The sequence below is a fragment of the Dromiciops gliroides genome, chromosome 1 (assembly GCF_019393635.1).
Source record: "Dromiciops gliroides isolate mDroGli1 chromosome 1, mDroGli1.pri, whole genome shotgun sequence".
In the NCBI taxonomy this organism is placed as follows: domain Eukaryota; kingdom Metazoa; phylum Chordata; class Mammalia; order Microbiotheria; family Microbiotheriidae; genus Dromiciops; species Dromiciops gliroides.
Window position 1 is genome coordinate 285,465,381 of NC_057861.1, and position 21,353 is coordinate 285,486,733.

Sequence of the window (21,353 nt, forward strand, 5' to 3'; positions counted from 1 at the left end):
TAAGTTCACACATAGATTTCCTCTCCAAAGTAGTTATGTTTTAAGTCCTGACTGATTATCCAAAAATATTATTCCCCTCTCCTTCAAATAGAGGGTGTTGCAGAAATCTTATTATAGTAAGACTTCTGGAACATTCTGTATTTTAGAAATCAAACTTCCCATCACCTACTCATGTGTACAACAGAATTATAAGTTACTTTGCCCTCCTACTGAAAAAGGATGCACTGATGACATCTGATACAGATGCTATATTATATGGAGAATATCTGATTGAATAAAACAAATTGCCATTTCTAGGCCTTGAATCTGGACAAAGTATATCCAGTTTAAATTACATTTTATAGTGAGCAACCTATCTTCTTTGAAAAATGGAGTACCAATAGCAAAAACTCATAACAACAATTTTTTTTAAAAGGATGAGCTCAAGAATAACAACAAATGTCTTTTTTGTTTGCTAAAAAGGGAATGATAAAGCACATGCACTTAAGAAATAAAAAGACAGGAAAAAGGAAGTGGAAATGAGAAGAAACAGAAAAATTAAATGGAAGAGAACTATATAGCAAAGGCGTTACTAGATAGAAAAAACAATAAAAATGATACATGTGTGGCTTTACATGCTTTCATAGGTTCATCTATTCTTTGTACTCATATCATTTCAAATGTCAAAGTTGCATTGCAAAGCAGGACCAAACTCAGACAGATATAAATGCGTGTTACAAGCTGTTGAAGAGATTTTGTTTCGTACCTGAAAGCCTTGAATCCTTGCTAAATATTCCAGTTGTCTTGAAGGTTGCATTATAGGGCAGGGGGAAGTAGGAGAATTCCTTCTTCAGACCTATGGCTTCAGCTGATGAAGATGTCCCATTCATAAGAATCCTCACCTGGTTATTGTAAGTAGTGCTGTTTGATGGTGGAAGATAGGCCATGAAAAAAGAGCTTGAAGGCTGGCTCATTTCAGGAGACGATAAATAGCTTACTGCAAAGTCAGAAACTACTTTGTTGCGGCTTGCTTCCATCTCTTGATAAATATCAGGAGACAATGAAGAATTCCCTTGGGAGCTGTAAATAAGAAGGACAATTTTATGATGCTGGAAATAGTTTAAGTATGAACATCTTGTAACATTACTACTATCTATATTCTACTACTGGTAAAGTGACAAAACATCAAAGAAACATTAGTCAAGTGGCCACTACAGATTTGGTTTGTAGCAAGCCCCTGCAGAGCTAACTAGGAGCCTTCATGATTCCCCGAATTGCCCCCTTGAAGGGATAAGGCAGAAGGCCATAGCATTTGTGTCTAAGAGGCAAAGTCTGAAAATTATATCCCTGTTAAGAGTTGTGTCTGAGACTTATAGCTTTTGTCATTATTTATTAGTGCTGTTGTTCAGCCATTTTCTAGTAGTGTCCAACCCATTTGGGGTTGGTTTTTTGTTGTTGTTGTTTTAGCAAAGATACTGGAATGTTTTGCCATTTTCTTCTTAAGTTCACTTTACAGATGAGAAACTGAGGCAAGATTTGAACTCATGAAATGAATCTTCCTGATTCCAATCCCAGTGCTCTATTCACTGCTTTACCTAGCTGCCATAATACATAGAACAAAATACCTCTGTGCCATGGAGAACTGAATTTTTCAGTGTTATAATTATATGCATTTATAAAAAAGTAATATCCTGGCAAGTCACCTTAACCAGTTTATCTCAGTTTCCTCATCTATAAAATGAGCCGGAGAAGGAAATGGCAAACCATTCCAGTATCTTTGCTAAGAAAACCCCAAAATGGGTCACAAAGAATTAGACACGACTGAAACACAACTGAACAACAACAAATATTAAAAGTGTCCCAGGCGGCTAGTGGCGCAGTGGATAAAGCACCGGCCCTGGATTCAGGAGTACCTGAGTTCAATCCGGCCTCAGACACTTGACACTTACTAGCTGTGTGACCCTGGGCAAGTCACTTAACCCCCATTGCCCCAAAAAAAAAAAAAATTTTTTTTAAAAGTGTCCCTCCTTGTGTCCCCTGCATCCATAGAGGGCCTGCGTACTTTTATCTATTCCTAGTCCATACTGTGATAAGAAGACATACCATGGAACTTAAAGTATGGGTTATATGAGGATTATAAGGGAAGTGGTAGAAAAACTAACATAATTAAAGATTAATCCTTTCTCTTGATATATTTATACTATGTTTTAAAAGTTATGTCGCCCCCCAAAAAAGTTATGTGCCATACATCTCCTCCTCAAAGGTGCAAAGACCCCAAGAAAAAAAAATCCCATAAACAAAAGTATTCACATCAGGACTTATAGTAGCAAAAAATTGAGAACAATAGTGAGTGCAAATCAACTCGAGAATAGCTAAACCAATTATGAACATATGAATGGAATGGAATTTTATTGTAAGAAATGATGAATGTGAAGAATTCTGAGAAACATGGGAAGATTTATGAACTGATCCTAGTAAAGAAACACTATTTTACAGAGAACCACACAAGGCAGGCAGCTCACATGGAGGTGAGAAGAAGTGATATAAGGCTACTTCAAGGCCTCTCACTGAGAACTTTGGAATCAACTGTGACAAATAGGAGACATTGGCTCAGGCACCACCCCATTATGCATGCCTGCATCAAAGAAGGACCTGCACTCTATGAATAAAGCAGAGTTGCAGTAGCTCAAAGAAAACATGAGATGCACAAATTAGAGACATCTCTACTCAAAAGTTCACATGGACTATTGTGCCCAACTGTCGTAAAGCCTGTCAAGCTCATATTGGTATGACCAGCTACAATCAGCAACTGCACCCTGACCCTGACATGGTGATGTCATTTTGGTCCTCTCAAGCACGAGGGACAAGAACTCACAATAAAAACTAAAAAGGTAAGCTTGAACTCCAATTCAATGCAATATCCAATTTATGGTCCCAGAGGTCAAGATAATGAGATATACTTTAATCCTCTTGAAATAAAGTAAAAGGACTAAGCATGTAGAATGTTGAATACACTGGTAGATAAGATCACTTTGTGGGTTGTCTTAGCTTTTTTTCTTTGTCACAAAGGAGTTCTGGGTTCAGGGGAAGTATTCTGTGAAACAGCTGTAATAGAATATATTTAGAAGCACAATGAAACAGCAGTTCTTTTCAGTATGGGACTCCTATTAGGACCAAAAAAAAGGAAGAAAATTCATCTCTAAAGGAAATATCTTTAGGCTATACCAACCAGAATTTTAAAAACAAAAACAAAAAACCCTTAAAAATAAATTCCCTGCAAGAGTTTCCACAGGGATTAGCCTGTACAATTGCCATTACATATTCAATGGTCCTTATTCCAAGCTAAGAACCTTCCTAGGAGAGCAATCCATATACTGCTAAGGGAGGAGGTATTCAAGTTCTGGATAGGACATGCCACTGCAATACACCACCACTGGGAAGAAGTAATCATGAAGAAAGAGAAGAAATTTAAGGGATGTGCATTTAGTTTCACATATTGCTTGAAATCACAAGATCTTGTGATTCTATGATGATTGAAAAGATTAGAAAGCCAACTTGGGAACTTAGAGAATACATTAAAAAGGCTATGCCCAGTTCCTTAATACTTAACAGAAAAGGGTGGAAAAAAACCAAAAACATGTCTTCATCTACTTTATAAGGGAAATATGCATAGTTCTGCACAGGATGAAGCCAGGTAAGACGTTGCTCAGTGTCCTAAATGATCCCTTTTTTGTCACATCACTAAAACCTAATTTCCTTTTTTTTTTTTTTTTTAAAGCAGTTATCTTTTCTCATCTCCTTATTTTTTCTCCCACTTTGAGAAGGAAATTCAGTCTTAGTTTTTCCCCCTGCCTAGTTCTCATGTACCACGATTTGAGAATAAGAACAAATACCCCCAATTCATAAATAGGAGACAAAATCATGCAATGGAAAAAGCATTGGATTTAGGATCAGAAAACCTGATCTGGAATCTTAGCTTTGCCACTTACTACCTCTGTGTGACCTTGGGTCATGTACCCTGATCTTGCTACCCACACACAAGAATGATGCCCCAGCTTTACCAGTATTTGCTGATAAGAAGGCAAGGATTATACTTACCTAATGACTTGTGATATAGTCTCAAAAGAAAGAAAAAACATTGAGGTTAGAAAACAGTATTTGTCAGCTGGGAGTTTGGTTGAAGATGGGCCTATCACTTAGCTATGGTCTCAGCTCAGAAAAGTTTCTGATAAGGGGCCGAGCCAAGATGGCGAGGAAGGAAAGACACTAAACACACAGAGCTCTTAATACAATTACCCCAAAAACAGCAATAAAAGAACCCCTGGAGCAGAAAAACACATTAAAAATACGGACTGAGATTATTCTCCAGCTATAGATAGATTACAGGGGGCCGTGAGTAAAGTCCAACCCCACGATCACGCCAACAGAGACCCCATCCACACAGCCCGAGGAATTTACCCCAGAGCCTCTGAAACAGCTGCAGCACCAGCGTCTTCTAGAACCGAGCATGCGGTCGGGTGAGAGGGCTGAATGGCTGGCCAGGGGGGATGTGCAGGGGTACCAGTGGGGACATAGGGAGGAATCTGGCTGTACCACCCCATCGGGGAACCAGGAAGAAATCTGAGCTGCAGGAGGCTCAGATGGGGGAGGGGCACAGACTCGTTGAAGCTAAGAATCACCACCACAGAAAGCTTTTCTGGTTGGTTCTTTAGTAAGTAGGCCAGGCGAGAGTAAAACCTACCCTCCCTCAAACCGAAACACCTGGGACCCTCTGAAGCTGGGAATAGTAGTGGAACCAAAAAACAGGGCCCCCAAAGCAGAGAGTTTAAAGTCAAGTAAACGATGAGCAAGCAAAGAAAGTTCAGAACTATAGAAAGCTTCTTCAGTGACAAGGAAGATCAAAGGGGCACCTTCAGATGAGGAAATTAACCACAGAGCCCCTACATCCAAAGCTTCCAAGAAAAATATGAACTGGTATCAGGCCATGGAAGCTCTCAAAAGGGACCTTGAAGAGAAAGTAGGAGAGATAGAAGGAAGATGTAGAGAGAGGGAGGAAAGAATGGAAAGAGAAATGAGAGCAATGCAGCAGAGTCATGAGAAAAAAACTCAACAGTTTGAAAGCCAAATGGAAAAGGAGATTAAAAAACTGTCTGATGAAAAATAATTGTCCAAGAATTAGGATTGAACAAATGGAAGCTAGTGACCTTATGAGAAACTAAGATATAGTAAAGCAAATCCAATTGAATGAAAAAATAGAGAGCAATGTGAAATATCTCCTTGGAAAACAGCTGACCTGGAAAATAAATCCAGGAGAGATAATTTGAAAATCATTGATCTGAAAACCATGACCAAAACAAAAGTTTAGACACCATCCTCCAAGAGATTGTGAGGGAAAATTGCCCTGATATTCTGGAAGAAGAAGCTAAAATAGAAATTGAAAGAATCCACTGATCACCTCCTGAAAGAGATCCCAAAAGGAAAACCTCCAGGAATATTATAGCAAATTCCAGAACTCCCAGGCCAAGGAGCTAAATATTGCCAAGCAGCTAGAACCAAAGGAATTCAAATACTGTGGAGCTCCAATAAGGATAAAGCAAAATCTAGCAGCATCCTACATTAAAGGACCAGAGGGCATGGAATATGATATTCCAGAGGCAAAGGAACTGAGACTAAGCCCAAAAATCACATACCCAGCAAAACTGAGTATAATCTTTCGGAGGAAAAATGGGACTTCAATGAAAAAGAGGACTTTCAGGCATTTGTGATGAAAGACCTAAACTGAATAGAAAATTTGACTTTCAAATACAAGATCCTGGAGAATCATAAAAAGGTAAACAGGGAAAAGAAATATGAGGGACATTAAAAGGTTAAACTGTTTACAGTTATACATGAGAAAATACTACTTCCAACTCATAAGAACTTTTTCAGTAAGGAATACACAGAGGACACAGGTCTGAATTGAATATGAAGGGATGGTATTTGTAAAGCAATTTATTTTTTGTGTATCACTGTCCTTTGTGGCACAAACAGGGTGGATTGTCTGGTGTCTAGGGCTGAATTTGGGCTCTGGGCCCCCTGGGCCCCAAGGCTGGTGCTTTGTCCACTGTGCCCCACCCTAGCTAACCCATGATGACATCTTTAAAATAGGGTTGAGGGGGTAGAGAGGAATAGACTGGGGAGGGGGGAGGGGGAGGGGAGAGTGGAATGGGGAGAGGTGGAATGGGGGAGAGTTGTTCAACATGAAGGAAAACAGGAAAAAAAGCTTATGGAGGGGAGGGGAAGAAGGGGAAGGAGTGGGGGAGTGAGTGGACCTCATTATCATCAGAAGTGGCTCAAAGAGGGAATAATATACATACCCAAGCAGGTATAGTAATATATTTTTGCCCTGAGGAAAAGTGGGAGGAGAAAGAGATGGGGTAGGGGGGGAGAAGAGGTGAAGGAGGGAAGGGAAGTTTGGGGGAGGGAGCTGTAAAAAGCAAAACACTTTCGAGGAGGTTGAAGATGTTCTGCATAACAGCACATGTATGATATATATTGAATTGCTTGATTTCATAGGGAGAGTTGAGGAGGGAGGGAGGGAGGAAGAAAAATTTAGAAAACAGAATACCTCAAAGGACTTAACCTCATCAGAGTGGACTCAAGGAGGGAATAACCTACACACACACCCAATTGGGAAGAGAAATCTATTTAACCCTACAGGAAAGGAGGGGAATAGGATAAGGAGGGAAGGGTGATATGAAGGGGAGGGTAGAGCAGGGGAGGGGGCAGTCAGTAGCAAAACACTTTTGAGGAGGAATAGGGCAAAATAAGAGAGACAAACAGAGTAAATATCATTGGAAGGGAATGGGATGGAGGGAAATAGTTATGATGATTGAGTACAATGTCAAAACATATGGTACTTACTCTGCTAGGCTATTGTGAAGAAAATTCTGTCAAGTTCAAGGTACTATATGAAGGATGCTACCAGAAAAACCTGGAAAGACCCACATGAACTGAAGCAGAGAGAAATGTGCTGTATACAAAATAACAGCATTAGTGTAAGATGATCTGCTGGGAAGCATATGGTTATTTTCAGCAAGGCAATGATCCAGTATAACTCTGAAGAACTTATGAAAAATTGCAGTCCACCTCCAGAGAAAGAACTGATGGTATCTGAAAACAGACTGAAACACATTTTTTTTTGACAATTCCTTAATCTGAAGTTTTGTTTTTATCTGTTTTTCCTCTCACAACCCAGATAATGTAGAATTGTTTTCCATGACTACTCATTTATAATTTATGTTGAATTGTTTGAGTTATTGGGGTGGGGGTGGGAGGGAGGGAGGAAGAGAAGTTAGAACACAAAGTTTTTTTTAAAAATTGATGTCAAAATTTGCTTTTACGTGTAATTTGAAAATAAAAGTCTAAAAAAATAAAGAGAAAAAGTTCTGATAGAAGTAAGTGACATTTTGGTGCTCAAATAACATTACGATTCTCAAGAAAAGGACTAAGTTTCTGCTATAAATCTTAGTATACAAGAAGCACACATATACAAATTGTATAGATGGAAAGCAATCCCATACTAAGTAGCTGAAAGACTGAGCCACATAGCTGCCTACATTTGGAGGGTAGCTGGAGCTTCTTAAAAAATTCATGATAGGGGGCAGCTAGGTGGTACAGTGGATAAAGCACAGGCCCTGGATTCAGGAGTACCTGAGTTCAAATACGGCCTCAGACACTTGACACTTAGCTGTGTGACCCTGGGCAAGTCATTTAACCCCCATAGCCTGAAAAAAAAAAGCATGATAATCACAAAGGAATAATGGGGATGCAGCCAGAGTTTAATAAGGTAATATTGCTCCTGGTATAGTGAGTAGATTTGGGGGCTAGGCAATGGTTTATGTCCTGAGAATCCAGATAGTGATTCAGATGAGGAAAGAAAGACACACTAGAGGGTCAAGGAAGTCAACAGAGACTGTTTGGGAGCAAATAGAAGCCTCTGTTCAAACAGGTAGAAATACCTACTCCTGGAGGCAGTCTCCTTCTAGCCTAATAGGCTAACTGGGGAGGCCCCAGGGAAAGAAAGCATTTGTGAATTATAAGAGTCAGCCTGGACCATCAGCAGAGTCACAATAGGACTACAGGTCAGTAAGATTAGGCCAGAGGTTCTGCACCTGGAGTCCATCAATTTGTTGATATTTTGATAATTTTATATATATTGGTGGAGCGACGAGGGTATCAAGTGTCTGAGTCCAGATTTGAACTCAGGTCCTCCTGAATCCAGGGCCAGTGCTCTATCCACTGTGTCACTTAGCTGCCCCTTGATAATTATATATCAATATAATTGCTTCCTTTTTAATCCTACAATTTTGTTTACACATTTAAAAACATGATTCTGAGAAGGGGTGTATAGATTTCACCAGAATGCCAAAGGGGGCTGTGACACAAAAAGGTTAGGAAGCTCTGGCCTATGCGGACCACAAGCTCAGGAGGTTACAACGAAAGCCCTCATATCATATGGCAAATGACTAAGATAATCTATGACACATCAAAAGGGAAGAAGTCAGATGATGCCAATAGTTGAGTACAGTTACCATACTCTTTGTATGTTTACTGCAACATTATTATCTGTGATATATGACCAATGTGTTTGCTACGCAATGTTTTCCCTGCCTATGCTATAACTTGTGCTGTTTTGTAAATGCTAATGCTATCACATGTGCTAGTAATACCACAGGAGGTGAAGGTTACCTGTAACTATGCTATTGAATCTTTTCAAGTCATGTACAACTCTCTGTGACCCCATTTTGGGGTTTTCTTGACAAAAATACCATGTCCTTCTCCAGCTCATTTACAGATGAGAAAACTGGGGCAAACAGGGTTAAGTGACGTGCCCAGAGTCACAAAGCTAGTAAGTGTCTGAGATCATATTCAGACTCATGAAGATGAGTCTTCCTGATTCCAGTTCAGTGCTCTATCCACTGGGTTCCCTAGCTATACCAAATTATGATGTTATATCTACCAGATATTTAAGTATATTCCAGGTAGTCTGCAGTGAACACAAATTCTTTACCAGGGGAAAAAAGTTGCATATAGCTGAATGTTTTACAAGCTGATAGTTGTCCAGACCAAGCACACCTATGTAAGAGACATCTCCAAATGGAGTTTTCAAGGGGATTGGGGGAAAAACAATGGTGATCAAGCAAGTAGGTGTTCATTCTTATACCTCAACTCTATTTGTCTAATTTTGTCTGTTGTGGATACACAGCTACCTCCCTGCAGAGAAATACAGCAGTTGTTTCAGACTAATGGAACAAAGACATAGGGCTAGACTGACACATCAAGCAAAGCAGAAAAGAATTATTCAGCCCTACAACCATGGTCTGAAGTGGATGTTAGTTTTATGACAGACAAACTATATCAGATGAGAAGTACCTGTGTATACTTTATCTGCACAGCATTTCATGGCAGGGCAATGGGGGGGCTGTAGACATATGGAAGCTAGTTTCAGACCTTGATAGTCACAATGCCTAAAGTCCTGGAAACCTGCATCTTCTTGCCTTATTTATAACTATGATAAGCACTTATGCATTTTGGTGTATATGCAGAGTTCTCAAGCATAGTTGTTATCTAGTTCCTGATTGAAGAACCTTTTACTCTTGCCCTAGGTGGAAGAAGAGACAGAGCTAAACTTCCAAACTTTTGCTCTCTGCTGATCGTGGAGGTTGAACAGAACATGTGTCTGGGATGTGTTAAGTCAGTTATGATTTAATAGTAATATTGTTCATTTTATCACCATGGTTAAATTATTGTAAATAAGACTCTGTGAGCAAGAGAGACAGATAGTCAGAGATATATAATAAGGGGAACAGCTAAGTAGGTAGGAGCAACAAACTGAGTAAGACAAGAAACAATAAGTACTTATCAAGTGCTACTACATGCCAGGATAGTGTGCTTAGTGCCGAGTATACAAAGAACAGTTCATTTCCAGAAATATTTCACAATGCTGTTTCGTGTGACTAGTTATTTAAGAGGCCAACCTTCTACTTTTCATATTTAGCAACGTAATAAAAGGCAGATAGAAATTTACTTAATGATTAAATAAGAAAGTCTACTAATATGCCTTTCTTGACCTAGTTTTAGATAAGTAGGATGACTGAGTTATGAAGCATTATATACAGTATTCAATTACTTTATGATGAATAACTGGATATCATAGAACTTAAATTTTCATATTCTTCAGTGCAATAAATTCCTTACTTAATTTTAAGATCAAGAGAAAGACATTTAACCTATTTACATATTGGCTTGTAAAAGGTCTATTAGTAAATTTATGAAAACTAAATATAGCAATAGGTTAGCATATTATGTGATAAGGAAAATTCAATTATCTTAACACAAGGCAAAACATCTTGAAGTAAAATAATACACTGAAATAACATCACCACAAAGAGAATAATTTTTTTAAAAATAGGACAGTTACTTAAATTTCAGGAAAAAAAAACCCAGTACTGCAGATGGCTTTTCCATTGATGTAATAATACTTAAAACAACAATTTCACATGCTTTCGCAGCATTTCAATGTTTTTACATGATCCACCCACATATCTAACTGCTATCTGGAACAATAGTTTGGACTTTTTCCATATTACAAAACTTTCTAAATGTTAAAATAACATAATATACAGCATGTAGTGAATAAATAAATTCTCTGTGTGTGACATTCAAACATCAAAGTATGCATATTTAATTTTAATAGAATTGCTAAACTAATGAATTAAAATATTTTCTTAATACTTAATCTTTCAAGATAGAGAAATTGAGCATTATTTCCTTCAAAAACACAATTAATTTAAGCCTCACTTGCACATGCTTCTTAAAGTATCTTAACTTTCCAGAATCATTAGACATTATTTCCCTTTCTCCATTCTACAGTACAGTTTAAAGTACCTCTTCTCTCCTTTCCTCACAAATAGCACTTTATTCCTATATCCAGCCTTTGAATTGGCCAGCATTTATGCCCGGATTGAACTTCCTTCTCATTTAGCTGGCCTCATAGAGTCAAGCACCATATTCTACAGCAATGTCAAACATCAAATAGAAACAAGGGTCACTAAGCTATACTTAAGGATCCCTGTGGTTATGTAATGAATTGGTTGGGGTTTTTTGTTTTTGTTTTGGTGAGGCAGTTGGGGTTAAGTGACTTGCCCAGGGTCACACAGCCAGTAAGTGTTAAATGTCTGAGGCTGGATTTGAACTCAGGTCCTCCTGAATCCAGGGCCAGTGCTCTATCCACTATGCCACATAGCTGCCCCCTATGAATTGGTTTTTAAATGTTATCTATATTTTATTGTATTTTGATTTATTTTGTTAAATATTTACATTTTAATCTGGTTCAGGCCACACTGGGGAGGGTTGCAGCAGTCCACCTCCACATGTTTGACACCTCTGTTCTGCATGATGACTCAATTCCATAACTGCTAGTGACCACCTTTCCTATCTACCTGTATATACATACAGATATATCTAAGACTATGTATATATTGTACATTCTTAAAAGAGATCTATTATCTCTCAGTAAAATGTAAGCTCATTTAAAAGAGTGACTTTTGTCTTTGAATCCCCAACACCCAGCCTAGAGCCTGGCATATAGGAGGTACTTAATAAATTCCTATTGATTTACTGATCACAAAGGCCATGGGAAAGTAGTAGGATGTAAAATAAATCCATAGAAATCATCATTAGCATTTCCATGAAATATTAATTAAAAATCTAGAAAAACTATACGATATATAAAAATATGGGATATACCAAGATATACATGATTATTTTATATAAATACAACAATAGACTACTCTTTACAGAAATAAAAGAAGATTTAAGTGACTAGAAAGACACTCAGTGCTTATTGTTGGGCCAATAAAATAAAATGACAATATTATATAAATTAATTTATAGAATTAGTACTGTGCCAATCAAATTTCCAAAAAGATATTTTGTAGAACTATTCAAGGTAATAAAGTTTATCCGGAAGACAATCAGTCTAGAATCTGAAGGAAAATAATGAAAATAAGTAGGAATTAAGGGAGCATAGCATTACCAGACCTTGAACTACATTTTATTAAAGCAGTATTCTAAACTATCTGTTAGTGGTTTAAAAAAATAGAAATGTAGGTCATTGTGAGAGCCACCAACACACACCACAATCTAGAAGCAGTCTAAAACAATAGTTCAAAGTTTCATTAAAAACCTAAGAATATAAATTACTGGGATGGGAAGGACTCCCTATTTGACAAACAACTCCTGGAAAAATAAGGAAGTTTGTCACATATTGAGCTTAAAATGGCATCTTAAACTATATATTCTAATAAGATGCAAGTATCTACATGGCCTGAATATAATAGGGTTTATGTCATAAAACAAACAAACAAATCAGATATGAGGCCAGACGAAGGCCCTCACAAAAGAGACAGCTAGCATTTATATAGCGATTTAAGTTTTGCAAAGCACTTTACAAATAATTTCATTTGATCCTGACAACAACTCTGAGAGACAGATGTTATTTTATTCCTATTTTTACAGATAAGAGATTGGAATCTTAGAGAGTGTGAGTGACTTTTCCAGGGTCACACACTAGTAAGTATTTGAGGCTGGATTTGAACTCAATTTCCTGACTATGGGTCTAGCACTCTATCTAACGTGCCACCCAGCTGCTTCAACTATGATTAGAAGGAGAATCATCAAACAAGGGATAAATATGATCATAAAAGACAAAACAGAAAAATTGATTTTGTAAAATTAAAAGGCTTTTGCACAAACAAAATGAAGATAGAAATAAGAAACTCTCAATGTTTGGAAAAAAATCTTTATACCAATATAACTGATAAAAATTTCATATTCAATACATCTAGAGAATAGGTAGAAATATATAAAACCAAGGAACTATTCCCCAATAAATAAGTAGCCAAAGGATCAAAGTGGTTTGAAAAATGCAATCTGTCAACATCCATTTGAAAACATACTCCAAATCACTAATAGCAAAATAAAAACAAATTAAACCACCTTTTAGGGTTTGTTAGGTTTTAGTTTTTCACACATTGTAAATTGTTGGATGAAACTGATTTTAAATTTATCCAACTGTTCTGGATATAAATTTGGAATGTATGGGACTAACCTGTTCATACTCTTTGTCTCAGCTACCCTACTGCTGGATATATATCCAAAGGAGATCCATGCAGAAAAAAGAATTAGTACAATACAAACAATAATCTTATTAGCACTTTTTGTTCGCTCAGCAAGACACTAGAAATAAAGTGGGTGTCCATCAACTAGGGAATGATTGAACAAGCTAGGTATATGAATGTAATGTAATATTATTGTGTGGTAAATGATAATAGGGCAGCTAGGTAGCACAGGTGATACAGTGTTAGCCCTGAGTCAGAAGGCCCTGAGTTCAAATCTGGTTTCAGGCACTTATTAGCTGTGTAACCCTGGCAAGTCACTTAACCCTGTTGCCTCAATTCCTCATCTGTAAAATGAGCTGGAGAAGCAAATGGCAAAACCACTCCAGTATCTTTGCCAAGAAAACCCCAAATAGGGTCAACAGAATTGGAAACTGGGGGCAGAAAGCTAGGTGGCACCAGTAGATAGAGCACTCGGCCCTGGAGTCAGGAGGACCTGAGTTCAACTCAGGCCTCAGACACTTGACACTTACTAGCTGTGTGACCCTGGGCAAGTCATTTTAACCCTCATTGCCCCTGCAAAAAACCCCACAAAATGAAACAAAAACAAAACAAAACAAAAAAACAGAGTTGGAAACAACTGAAGCAACTCAACAACAACAATAAAAGAAATGATAAATATGAAAACTTCAGAGAACATCTGTATGAGCTAATATGGAGTAAAATAAGCAGAACTAGAAGAACCATATATACAAGGGCTATAAAAACGTAAATTGAAAGGTCATTAAAAGTCAAACTGAGTAAAAATTGGTCATAGGCCCAAGAATTTTAATGAAAAGACCTCTCTCCCTCACAGAAGAGAGGCAACTGACTAGTAGAAAGAAAGTTGGGTACACTGTCAAGGTGGTGTCTGTTATTAGCTGTTTCGGTTTAAATGCTTTTTCTTTGTTTACTAGGGTTAGGAGGATGTCGTGTGTGTGTGTGTGTGTGTGTGCGTATTTCTACAAGTGATTGTGATGCAAAAACCAAATGACATCAACAAATTCTTTCTAAAAGCCACAGATACAAAGAGATTTTGATCCATTCTATTTGTGAGTAGTTTTAATGAATTACAAATACCTAATTATTTTTTCTCACACATACACACACACACACACAAACCCAACATGAGACTGGAAGGTATCCCTGCTCACACTGTAAACAGCCTGGCTGATAAAAATAATTGAGGTTAAAAATAGCTAAACATAACAAATGAGAAACTTTCTCTTAGCTTAATTATGGCAGCAACAAATGAATGAGCTATCTGTAGATGATTTTCTTTCCTCTTAACAGACATTCAAAATGAGAACAATCTAGAGCATAGCTCTTCCCTGCAATTTCTTTACAGTAGTCTTAATGGTTAATGCCCTCAACACTTTCCTACCACCAGCATTAGACTGATTTTGCTCTTTTCAATTATTTTAATTTCTATAGAAGTTGATGAATTCAATGAACCAAGCTGGTGATTCAAATGTATGTTAAATCAACTAAATAATGTCAAGGGTGTATCAGAGGTTGCAAGAGTTTTTTTAGGGATCATCCTAGGAAAATGTGCCCCAATCCCTCTTGGAAATTTCCAAGGCCTTTGAGGACATGGTGACTCATCCTTTGGTTCTTTTGGGGATGGCAAACTTGATGGCTTTTTCCAACCTGGAAAGCTGGCTTAGCATTGAAGGGGTTTGTACTTTGAGATGGTGGAGAATCTCCCAAGAGGCTGCTGAGACAGAGGAGCTGATAACACCATGGGTATACAAAAGGGAGTAGCCCACCCTTCTCTTTTTTCCAGTGGTGAAGTGTGTGAAGACTATTTTGAGTTGTTTCCTGAGTTGGTGAAGGGGCAATTTTCCAATCTTCTACTAGGTATCCAGGCCACCATGAGTCCTATCTGAACAGAATTGAGTAAATACTGAACAGGTGAATCAATTAAAAGAACAAATTTAAATTGAACTTCATTTAACCTGTGTCCTTGAGAAAAAGTAAAGGTTTGTTTTCTTTTTAAAGAAGATAGATTTTTATAAATTTCTTATTATAGTATTTTAGAAATTAAGACTTGAGAAATTCCTTTCTAGTTAGGCTAAGATTCCTTAGAAATGTCAATATCCCTTTCCTTATTTCCTCTTTACCTGTGTAGCATTGCTTTTTTTTTCTATCATAAAGAAAATTAACTGTTATAGTTTTCTGTCTCAGAGAAATTATCTATCCTTGATTTAAAAACTGATCCCTTCTGTATGACTATAGATGAATGAACGAAAATGGCACTTAAAATGTGCTAAGTATTAGGGATACCAAAAGAAAAGTAAGAAAAGCCCCCACTTTCAAAGAGCTCATGTTCTAGTAGGTAATCATAAAGCATGCAGAAAATTTCAGATTCAAGTCAAATGGTAATGAATCTTCTTTACTGTCATTTTGTTTGACAAAACCATATCCGTTCTTGATGTTGAATTATTTGATAATATTAGGGGACTTTGGTGTGTGATCACCAGATACCTAGATAAAGAGCATATATTATAGCCTTAAGTATCAGCTCTTCTGTATCCTTAAGTAGCAGCTAGTTCTCTGCCTATAAGGGGGAAAAAAAGGGATGTGTGTATGTGTGTGTGTGTGTGTGCGTGTGTGCATGAGTGTGCACAAACATGCATGTATATGTGGATGTATACATACACTTACATATATGCATATGTATGTAAGCATATACTTATTACTAGTATCACTTATTATATATCATATATTGCATGATATGTGGAGGGAACAGCAGACGCCCAGAAAGAATTCAGTTCAAGTCCTATTTCTGACACACACACAAAGGCTATTATGACTCTGAGAAAGTCACTTAACCTCTTGGTGCCTTATATAACTCTCTAAAACTATAGATTGCTGAGAAGGTGCTAACCTATAATGGTAGAATTTCCTCATCTGCAATGAAATCACAGGTCCATTCCTTATACCTCTGTTTTATATGAATTTATATACATTTATTTATGTGTGTACAAACATATCCACATGTAGGGGGATGTTGTATATGTGTATGTAAACATGCATGTATAAGCTATGCCTCTGATGCAATGTTTCTACAGTTTTCCTTAATGCCACTATAGAAGTCTATACAATTTGTAAAGAAATGGAGCTTTGACATTTTGAGGTGAACTCAAACTACAGATAGCCCAACCAGGAGAATCAGGCCAAATTCCCTTATTTGTCTTTGATTGAACAGATTGAGGGGGGAAAAAGTTGTGTTTTTTTTTTAATCTGGATCATTTAAATTCTATAAATATAGTACCAGAACATCTGAGAGATCATAAAAAAAAGATCATCTAATAAAGAAAAACAGATTTCAAAGGTATTCATTAGTCCAACAGTAGTAGTTCTAAATTGAGGGCAGAGTCTAAAGGAAGATGAGAATAAAACCCAGTATGGGCCTGCTGGGAATGGGAGCACCTTTTTAGTTTCAGATGTGTCATTAGGGTTAAATAGTGAACAGACACACAAGAAGTGACAAAGAATAAGATAAATAAACAAATTACACTGAAAGTCATAAGGAGCTCTATTCCATCCCAGAATCATTTATCTAGGGTCATCTCTAATGAACCTAGAAGAACCAGCTGATTTCAGAGGCTAAATAAAACTTTTAAAAAGGTTAGCAAAAACATATTTATGTGGTAAATGCCTCTGAACAGTCTTTTAGTGGGTGGATTCGGCACATACCAGTACCTTTGAGTCTAGTCCAGTTTTGAATTAAGCTTCACAGTTCACCTTTAAGAAACAATGAACCCGTTTTAAAACAAAATCCTTCATTAATAAGAAACAGGGAATGAGAAATTTTAAAAAATATGATAGGCATCAGCTGAATTGTCTCTAAATAGAATGTTTTACAAAGTTTTCCATTAGCCATCAGTGGATCTTTAAAACACACAACCTTTTTTAACTTGTTAGTCATTCATCTGTAAAATCTAGCTTTTATGTGCATGCCAAGCATAAAATTGCCCCATGCTAAATTTAACACAAATCTCACATTACAGAGTTATGTGCACTTGCAATTTAACATGCCTATGACAAAGGTGCGGGATTATACATCCCAAGTATCCACATTTGGGGTGAGGAGGAAAAAGCACGTTTATTACAGTGCCTTTTCATGAAAATCTTCAAAAAAACCAAAACAAACCTAGTTCTATAATTTAAATCTGCAAGCAATCAAGCTAGGAAAATACATAGAGGAGCCAGGCTGTGTAATCACTAACACTTGCAAAACCATTTAAACTATTCTTTCTTTAGTTGTAATTGCTAGCAGTCTCTTATGACTGTAATCTCCAAAAAAAATCTTCCATTGAAAAAATCAAACACAGGTGTATATTAACTTCCTGCCTATTTCTAATCAGGTGTCACACAAATCTTAGCAATGCCACATTAATATTATTTTTCCTTAAATGCTACATTAGTTCTCTTCCTTTAGATAGCAAAAATAAAAAGAGCAAGGGTTCCTAGAACACAAGCATCACTGTCACTCCCTACCTTGGGACACCAGAAAAAAGGAGGAAATACGTACTTCCAATATAACCTATTTTCAAAATAATTCCATAGCAACTATTGGACAGAGAATTGGACTTGGGGAAAGGAAAGAAAAGATCTGACTTTAAATCCAGCTTCACACATTTACTAGTTGTGTGAGCCTGGGCAAGTCACTTAATTTTCCTCAAACTGTTTCCTCACTTAAATGGGGATAATAATATCTACTTTTCAAGGCAGAGGTGAGGATAAAATGAAATACTTATAAAATGTGTTGCAAACCTTAAAGCACTATTATAATATAATGTAATGTAATATAATATGATATAATATGATATGATATAATATAATATACACAGACACACATACTAGCTATTATTATGATTAGCATTTATTCAAATGAATCTAGACTTTAAAATGTTCTCTTTTTAATTAAAATTGAAAAAGAATACTCCATGAAAGAAATCTATATGTTTAAACACCAATTTGTGGTAACATTATCTTTATTATAAGGCAATATGGTGCTCATTTTTATGCTGTCCAAAGATGGTGAATCATTCTACAAAAGTTTTTAAAGGAAAAATTCTTAACTCCACTATGCTGATATTGGATAACTAAAGATAACTAAACTGAATCATAATGAGGCAAAGTGATTGTCCAAAGTCTCACAACATCTAAGGCTAGCATTTAGTATCTAGAAATCAACCCTCTAATCATAAATGCACATTTTTACATTAAAAATACTAACACTATATACATTCCCTCACTCTACACAATTTCCTATAACAGAAATCCAAGCTCATGGAACTGATTAAGTACCGTAGACTTTGTTTATGTTACCTTAAGATTTGAACTTAAATAAATCTATAGAAAAATAATAGACTTTATTCCCAAAGTTATTAATTCCTAAACAGAGACCAGTTTTTTATTGTTGCTGTGTTGCAGTAAGACCAATCTAGTCGCAGAGCCTCCAGTGTTGTTTAGAGAAAAATGATCTGGAAAGCTGAGTAATGATTTCTTGGGGTTGGACTCCCTCCTTCCTTATGGTGCTACAGTACAGGAATCATTCAGTATCAATGATGCTTATGATGCAGAGACCTCTTTTAGCTCACCATTTAAAACTAGTACAGATGGAGTAACCATGGGGAATGGGAGTGGGAAGGAGTGGTGGGTGTGGGGGTGGGCGTGGTAATTCTTCCTCTAAGATCCAACATCTCACTCATTGTTCCTATACTGGAGATAGCAATCCCTAAAACTTTAGTGATTTGGTTAGTTTTGATTTTTTTTTTTGATATTGTTGTTTTTTGGCCAGACAAAACCCACCTCACCATTTCTATTTTTACATCCCAGGAAAGACTTTTTTGCACTTTTCTAATTACTTGGTCTTTTTGTTTAAACAGATAAGTAAGCTAAGCCACAAAATATCTAAGTTTTGGTAAAGGAACTTGAAGATTACAGTTTTCTAAAGTTGAAATGTTAATAATTGATACGTTATAACATTTGCATCTTATATGATTATATTAAAGTTCCTTCCATCATCTATGGTTTCCGCTAAAGCCTCAACAGTTATGCATATACCTGAACACTATGTTTGCATTAGAGCAAAATGGGAATAGTGTTTTGATAGTATTTCTAAATAGAAAAAGCAACCATTTCGGTGAAAAGAGGATTAATTTGAAAACTGTTGACAATGCTAGTCACTCTAGTGTTTCTCATTTTAATCTAGTATTTTTCAAAGTATACATTAAAGCTTCCATGGATTAATATGGATCTCTAAGAAATTTATGAGGGACATAGGGAGTCAAGATGGTAAAATAGCAGGGAGCAGTACAGTGAGCTATTCCCTCCCCCCCAAAAAAACCCCACTCCTTCAAATAGATCAAGCAAATTCACAAGACTAAATCCTGATGGTGAAATACAAGGAAAAAATCAGTGAGTCATTTTTCCAGTAAGGAGAATCCTATAGGCACTGAGGATGGAATCTGGGCAGGAGTAGCCACATGGAGTGCTCCTGCAAGTAGGGAGAGGCTATGTACCAAAGAAAGAACAGATCTCAGACCTATACTGGGAGACTGAGAATTTGCAAAGGGAACAAGAACAGTTGCCAACTGGCAACTCTGTCACTCAGTACCCATTTGGGGGTCATAGATTAAGAGTAGAATGAGGATAGAACCTGTACCTGAGCATGGCATACCACGGTAAGGGGTGGCCCCAGGCCCAAGGCTAAAGCAAAAGCAGCAAGTTCTGAAGTAACAGCAGGGTGGCTAAGACCATAGGAACAGAGGGGGGTCTCAGTTCCAACTTCTAATTCAGTCCAAAATCTGTAGAGGAATAACTAGAGTAGGAATCCCTGACCAAAGGGGAACCTGAGGTTCTGTTACTTTGAAGTAGCAAAGCTTCCCAGCTGGTGAAAAGTAGCTGAGTTCAGTGGTAGGTTATTGTTGCTCAGATCCAAAACCAGGCCAGGAACTTGCAGAACTCTGACCAAGGAGGTCTCAATCAGATTTAGCCCTGACTTGGACCACTTTGGGGAAGTAGAAACTTTGGGAAGACGGAACACTTGCTATTCCTCAGCTTCAGCTGTTCCTGAGACCCTGGGATAATACAAGAAAGTAATAAGTGGAATGGCCTAGACTTTCTCTCTAGAAGTGTCCAGCCCCAACATCAATTTGGAAGTCAGGAAGGAAGCTAGAAGAAAAAGCTAACAAACAACAATAACAACAACAACAACAACAAAACCTCACCATAAAACGCTATCATGTTAACAGGGATACTCAAGACACAAACCCAGAAGCAGAGAATAACTCCAAAATATTACAAGCGAAGCCTCAAAGAAAAAAAAACAGGTTGGACATATATTCAACTATAATTCCTGAAAGAGATGGAACAAGAGTTTAAAGAGTTAAATGTTGTTGTTGTTGTATATAAATGGAATGAGAGGGGCAGATAGATGGTGCAGTAGATAAAGCACCAGCCCTGGATTCAGGAGGACCTGAGTTCAAATCTGGCTTCAGACACTTGACACTTACTAGCTGTGTGACCCTGGGCAAGTCACAACCCTCAATGCCCCTCAAAAAAAAAAAAAGGAATGAGAATTCTAAAGGGAAAACAATTGAAAAAGAAAGAGATAGAATAAAGAAATGAGAAAGAGAACTTCTCATTTGGATCAGTAAAAAAGGTACAAAACCTTTCCCAGACAACAATTATAATGGACCAAATAGAAACTAATAACTCCTTGAGACAAACAATATTAAAACACAGTCAAAAGCCAGAAAAAATAGGAGAAAATATAAGGTATCTCATGACCTGGAAAACAGATTGAGAAGGGAAAAAATAACAATCACTGGACTATCTGAAAGCCATGACCAAAAGAAGAGCCTATATATTATATTTCAAGAAATCTTAATAGAAAACTGCCCAGATCTCTTAGAACCAGTGGACAAAGTAGAAACAGAATCCACAGGTCACCTCCTGAAAGAAATCCCCAAATGAAAACTCACAGGAACAGTAGAGCCAAAATTCAGAGCTTCCAGGTCAAAGAAAAATATTGCAAGATTCCAGAAAAAGTAATTTAAATATTTAAAAATCATAGTCTATAGCCCTTAGCATAAAAGATTTGAGAGCTTGGAATACACAATTAAAGAAGTCAAAGCATATGGGACGAATACCAAGAAC

The 21,353-nt window shown here is 37.1% G+C and overlaps 1 protein-coding gene across 1 annotated transcript in view; it reads right to left on the reverse strand.

Moving 5' to 3' along the window:
- Window positions 1–21,353, reverse strand: part of STAU2 (staufen double-stranded RNA binding protein 2) — a 441,622-nt gene that overhangs the window by 167,400 nt on the left and 252,869 nt on the right. Inside the window, 3 exon segments of the mRNA XM_043978079.1 lie at window positions 746–826; window positions 828–1,039; window positions 1,042–1,059. Of these exon segments, the coding sequence (XP_043834014.1) occupies window positions 746–826; window positions 828–1,039; window positions 1,042–1,059 (311 nt within the window).